We start from the raw sequence: 6,000 nt of genomic DNA, 5'->3' as shown, positions 1-6,000 counted from the left end.
GGACGGACACACAGGGATGGACGGACACACACACAGGGATGGACAGGCATGTCTCACCCTCGGCTTATACACGAGTCAATAAGTTTGCCAGTTTTTTTGGGGGTAAATTGGGGGCCTCGGCTTATATTCGGGTCGGCCTATACTCGAGTATATACGGTAAAGAAAACAAATAAACTTAGACATGCTATCTGCCAATAGAACTTAACCAAAAAGTGCATTCTATGCATTGAAAATATAGAAAATATACCAAATCAAATCATTATTCAAGCAAAAAAATATCAAAACAATAACTCCAAGGCCAATAATAAATAATAACGTTATCTCCTCCTATTCCACGACATGGCTGGTTGACGAACATCCGTTCAGAAACGAACTGAAAAGCACGAAATGAAAAGCGCTAAATGAAAAGCACAAATCAACACTCGCCAACTTTACTAACACAAAATTAGCAGAAGGAGCCCAAAAGGTGGTGCTAAAGATCTGAAAAACCACGTAGTACGTCACTATGTTCGTGTTTGTTGGCTGACAATTCCTTGCTGTTTGTATGCAAGACAAGTTTGGGCCAACGCCCTTCGGACAAAAGTCCACGGTTTTGTTGGCCAACAATCCGATCGTGTGTACGAGGCTTAAGAGAGGATTCCTCTTTGGAGAGATTTTGTCTCACTTCCTGTTGTGTCTCTGGGACAAGAAGTGAAGGGAAATCTCCTCTAACAGGATACAGATAGAAGTAAAAACTTAGAGGGGACTTAAACCATTTTCCAAGTCTATCCAAAATGAAAGCAAAAAGTTTGGGCTTTATATACACTTTATGTGGTTCTCCCTGAAGCTTCTTCTCTTTGTAAATGTTTGAATACAAAGCTGCCCTTGTAAGCTTGTTTTCTTCTTCTCACAGCCATTGGTTCTCTGGTAAAACTGCAGTCCTTGGACTTGAGTGACAATGCTCTGGAAATCCTTTGTCCTGACATTGGGAGGCTTAAATCACTGCGCCATTTACGACTGACCCAGAACCGGCTCAAGTTTCTCCCGCCAGGTAAGCCCTCTGTCTGCGTGTACACAGGCCTAAGTACAGGTGAAATACAAACTTTTTTAACTTTTTATTCTTTCGGTTTTTTTGTTTTTTATGTAGCAATGGGGTTGATTTACTAAAACTGGAGAGTGAAAAATCTGGTGCAGCTTTGCATAGAAACAAATCGGCTCCCAAGTTTTTCGTCAAAGCTTAATCGAATAAGCTGAAATTAGAAGCTGATTGGTTACCATGTACAGCTGCATCAGATTTTACGATCTCCAGTTTTAGTAAATCAATTCCAATTTAAAAAAAAAAAAGATACCTTGTTACCTTACTTGTAGCAGAATACACAACATTCACCTGGATAAGAAAATCACCATTCCACACAAATGCTGCATCCAGCAGTAAACCTTTCCCCATCAACCGTTAGTGACTTACCCTCAACTGCAGAGGGAAGAATATGAACATTTTAACATTAGGTGTGTGCCTATGTCAGTTGCAGCCTGTCCATTAGGGGCAAAGGGGGCAGTACCCCTAATCCATGCGCCAAGCCCCTAATCTACATGCAGAGTTCCGGACGCATGGATTTCAATGGAGTTTTTTTTTTAAGCACATGATTACAGCCTGAGCCTCTAATTTGCTTAAAAAAAGGGTGGGTTCGGGGCGCAGAGCACTGCGTGACAATAGCGAATTAATATTTCCTATTGTCTTCCCGATTCTCCACCCAGCCAGTCAGGAAGCAAGTCCTGAGACCCAATTGGCCAGGGAGTCTTAGGACTCCCTGGCCAATAGGGGCTCAGGACACACGTCTTGTTCAGCCCGGAGGAGAAGCATCAGCCCCGACTCCTCCTTACCCCTAATCATAAACCAAATGACATAATACCTAACAGCCCAATTATAATACAGTATATTCCAAATTAGGAACACAGATCACAGGGTAAAACTGGAGATGCAAGGAAGGGGGGAATCAGGAATGGATTCATAAACACGGGGGAGTAGGAACAAGGCTTCAGGGTGTACGTACAAGGCAAAGAGCACAATCAAGAGCAGGAACAGTATAAACTGCTAGCAGTATTTGGCAGCAATGCAAAACATGGCAGTGAGGGAAGTGTAGAGGAGGAACCAAATACCCTCCCAGCATCCAGTATCAAGTGGAAATAGATTACTGGGATTTGCAAGCTGCTGGGAGACACCTGCTAGGCCAGGGATCAAAACCAAAATGGGTAGTCAGATGAGCCAATGATCAGGAAACCAGAGATCAGCGTAGTCAGAGGCAGAAGAACAGGATCAGGAACCAGAAGGGATGTCAGCCGGGGCAAAGTCTTTCACAGGAACACAGCAGAGAAACTCCAGATATGTTGACCAGGCGAAGGCAGGAAAGGAATGAACAAGGCAGTTTAAATTGCTAGAAGGGGCGGGGCTGACAAGCAGATAATGATAACCAGGTGAGCCACTGAGGAAACACCCCAGACCAGGGAGCGCGGACAACATACAGGTACGCTGTTTTTCGCACCTGGGCTGCCCTGCCGCAGTATGTTTGGTGGGCGGTCCAGAACTGGTTATGTACATCTTTCTCTCCAGCAAACAATAGTAGTGGCATCACCAAATCTCACTCTAAACCTCCTGAGACTACCAGTCGAGACGCATCAGTGCCTTATATGATCTCACCCTGAAAATATCCATTTATGAGTGCTTTGTTATTTTCAAGAATACAAGACAAAATGTTGATTTTTCAGGGTACTGCTTGGGCACTATTAACATTTCTAGATGTCCCCTAAAAACAAACGGAAGAGGATCCCTTCTGCTCTGTCTGGCTGGGGATGTGAATTCCATTTAATCATAGAGAAAATGTGCAATTGCTCCTTCAGCATCGGTCACACTCCCACAGATGGCTTATTGCTTTCAAATTTCCAAATTCGACAGCATGCGCTTACTAATGGCACCTTATTTATATACTGCATTTCTACTCTTGTTCAGTAAACATTATCAAGCTTTTTTGGGCTTTAGGATATTCTGTAAGCAGATGCCCTCTGTCTTGCATTATTGGATCTTTCCCTATGTGGGGCTGATTTGAAGCACTCTGGAGAGATTCATTGATACGTTTGGCTCAGGTATGTGATTTTGACACTTAATTTGTTTTATTCATGCTTGCAGAAATTGGAAAGCTGAAAGAACTTCAGACTTTAGACCTCTCCACAAATCACCTTGTCACTTTACCGGAGAAGTTGCACTTGTGCCAGTCACTGCAGTACCTGACCGTAGATAGGAACTTCCTGTGCAGCATTCCACGCCACCTGTGCCAGCTAGCCAGCCTTAATGAGCTTTCCATGGCTGGCAACCGACTGGCATCCCTGCCTTTGGGTGAGTATAGAAAGGACTTGCTGTTGATTTGCTTTATGTGTCAGTATTAAAGTGTTACTAAACCCAGTAATATAAAATAGTTAATCTGCCTCCCCCCAAGCCCACAGCTTATAAATATTCTTTTTACATTAAAATATTGCCACTATATACCCTTTTGGATGATCTGTATGCCACGGTCACATAATAAACTGCAGAGTTTCTCCAGTGCTGAGAGTTCAGGTAGGAGGAGATTTCCACTTCAGCCTGTATACACGCCCACATGTGTGATACCAATATCATGTGGCCTGGCTATCTCTGAGAACAAGTAACTGTTCTCTACAGCATAAAAGACACAACTGAGCATGTGCAGGTCGGCTATCCTGCCGGTGTTAGCTGGCCTTCCCCAGATAGACCGTGCAGGAGGGGGAGGATCTGTGCATACAGGTTAAAACAGCCTTTTTACACAATGCGGAGGATTAACCCCTTAACTTTCATAGTGAGCATGCTATGCTGCATATACAGATGAATTTTTTCTGTTGTGGGTTTAGTTACACTTTAACTGTGTATGCATGTAAAAGTTGTCAGAAACAGATATTCCTGTATATATAAAGTACGCCCTGCTTCATTTGTGATAGAAACTCAGCCAGCAGATCACATAGGTTCCATTCACACCTGAGCGGTCCAGATTGCGGGTGGAATCGCCGCGATTCTGCCTGCGATTCCAGAATCGTGGCAGAAAGCGTTTGAGATGCCATTATTTGATGATGGCATCCCAAACGCCGTGAGATTGTCGAGCGCCAAAACGCACTACAAAATCGGGACAAAAAACGCAAACGCTCCTGGCTCTGTTCTAAGATTTAGTACTGGAGCTTCTTTGGAATGGAGGGAGGCCCATTCAAATGAATGGTGTCGCTCCAAAAATGCTTCACTAAATTTTTTTTTAAAAAGCTAAAGAAAACGAGCTGCAACAGCTGTCGCTGCAGATTGCTCAGGTGTGAATGCAGCAAGCCTTAGGCCCCTTTCACACATGCGGACAGTATGTCCGTATTCCATCCATCCGTTTGCGGATGAAATACAGACATACATGCATTCCTATGGGATAGCGGGTGTCTGCTGATAAACATCCGCAGACACCCGCTATCGTCCGCCTCCACAATTGTCCGATTCTGCAGATGGAGGAAAATCCTATTTTTCTATCCGTATGCAGAGCGGATCGGATGAACACGAACAGACGGTCCATGCTCATCCGATCCCCCATAGAGGAGAATGGACAGCTGACAGGGCAGTCCCTGCACAGTGTGCCGAGACCGCCCTGTTATCCGCCGGCTCAGCGGGGACAACGGAGCGATCCCCGCTGAGCAAGCGGATCATTACTGATTCGTCCCGTGTGAAAGGGGCCTTACATTATACACTTTTCTTTCCTTCAACCATGGGTTGAAGAAAAGAAAATTGCTCAATCCCCCCCCCCCCCATCAACATGGTCAGTGTTAATGGGGGAATCCATCCCACAGAGGTTTCCCAGCAATCAGAATACAATGATCACTGCCAGCAAGCTATAGCCACCGGCAGTGCCAGCAAGCTATAGCCACCGGCAGTGATCGCATGAAAAAAAACCTGATAGGCGGTTGTTCTGAAGCTGATCAATGGATCAGCTTCAGTACAACCAGCTTGCCCATAGAAGGATCGGTTCCTGCTGCACCACCTGAAATTTGATCCGTCTTTGGCCGGACTAAAGCCGCGTACACACGGGCGGACTGTATGGCCAACTTAGTCCGTCAGACAATCCGACGGACAGTCCGTCCTACTTTCGAAAGGACTTGACCACACACGGATGCAAAACAGTCCGTCGAAAGTTTGCGCGATGATGTGTACAGCACGTACGACGGGACTAGAAATAGGAAGTCCAATACACAGCAATGCAACCTTTCGCCGTGTAAATCCTTTCTGAGCATGCGCCATACTTAGTCCGTCGAACTAGCCTACTTACGAGCGGATTGTCCGCTGAAACCAAAGTACGACGGACAATATTACGGAAATTCCGAAATACTTAGTCCGCCAGACTGCACGCTGAAAAAGTCCGCTGAAGCCCACACACGAGCGGACTGTCCGCTGAAATGTGTTTCGACGGACTAAGTTGGCCAGACAGTCCGCCCGTGTGTACGCGGCTTTAGAGTAGATTTAGATGTGCATCTAAATCTCCCTTGCATCTAAAGCCCAATCCGCAGTCGGATTGCGCTCCAGAGGTTACTGACAGGTGGTGGGGACGCAATGCGACGCCTCCTCATTGCCTGTTTTAACCCCATTTGCAATGACGCATTGCACGCGGTTTCGGGCGTTTGCGGCACTTCCCTTTTGACATGCATGTGTACCGTTTGGCGGGCTTGCCGCTCACCGATCACTACATGTTGAATCAACTTTCCTGCCGCCTGCCAGGTTGCGTGCTCCAATAAGGGTTTGGTATGGATTTTGGGGGAACCCCTATGCCAGGGGTGCCCAAACTTTTTAAGAGCGAGGGCCACTTAAGCAACTTGGTAACCAGTCACGGGCCTCAGTGATGATTTTTTAGAGGATCGGAGGCAGGGAGGAGTAGACGGACAAAAGTCTGTTTACATCTGCCGCTCTGAGGAAGTGAATTGAGGGTCCGATTGGGTAGG

General features: G+C 45.9%; 1 protein-coding gene across 2 annotated transcripts in view; it reads left to right on the top strand.

The window, feature by feature from the left end:
* Nucleotides 1-6,000, top strand: part of LOC143959303 (leucine-rich repeat-containing protein 28) — a 112,122-nt gene that overhangs the window by 71,898 nt on the left and 34,224 nt on the right. For both annotated transcript variants that reach the window (XM_077467995.1, XM_077467994.1), the window contains exons 5-6: nucleotides 893-1,030; nucleotides 3,161-3,367. In XM_077467995.1, coding sequence (XP_077324121.1) covers nucleotides 893-1,030; nucleotides 3,161-3,367 — 345 coding nt within the window. The remainder of the gene's footprint in view (nucleotides 1-892; nucleotides 1,031-3,160; nucleotides 3,368-6,000) is intronic.

This window comes from Lithobates pipiens, unplaced genomic scaffold (genome assembly GCF_037356315.1).
Source record: "Lithobates pipiens isolate NorthernLeopardFrog02 unplaced genomic scaffold, aLitPip1_a1.2 Scaffold_7, whole genome shotgun sequence".
Taxonomy (NCBI): Eukaryota; Metazoa; Chordata; class Amphibia; order Anura; family Ranidae; genus Lithobates; species Lithobates pipiens.
Note: the sequence above shows the minus strand (reverse complement) of the source record. Positions and strands in the feature narration are given on the sequence as shown.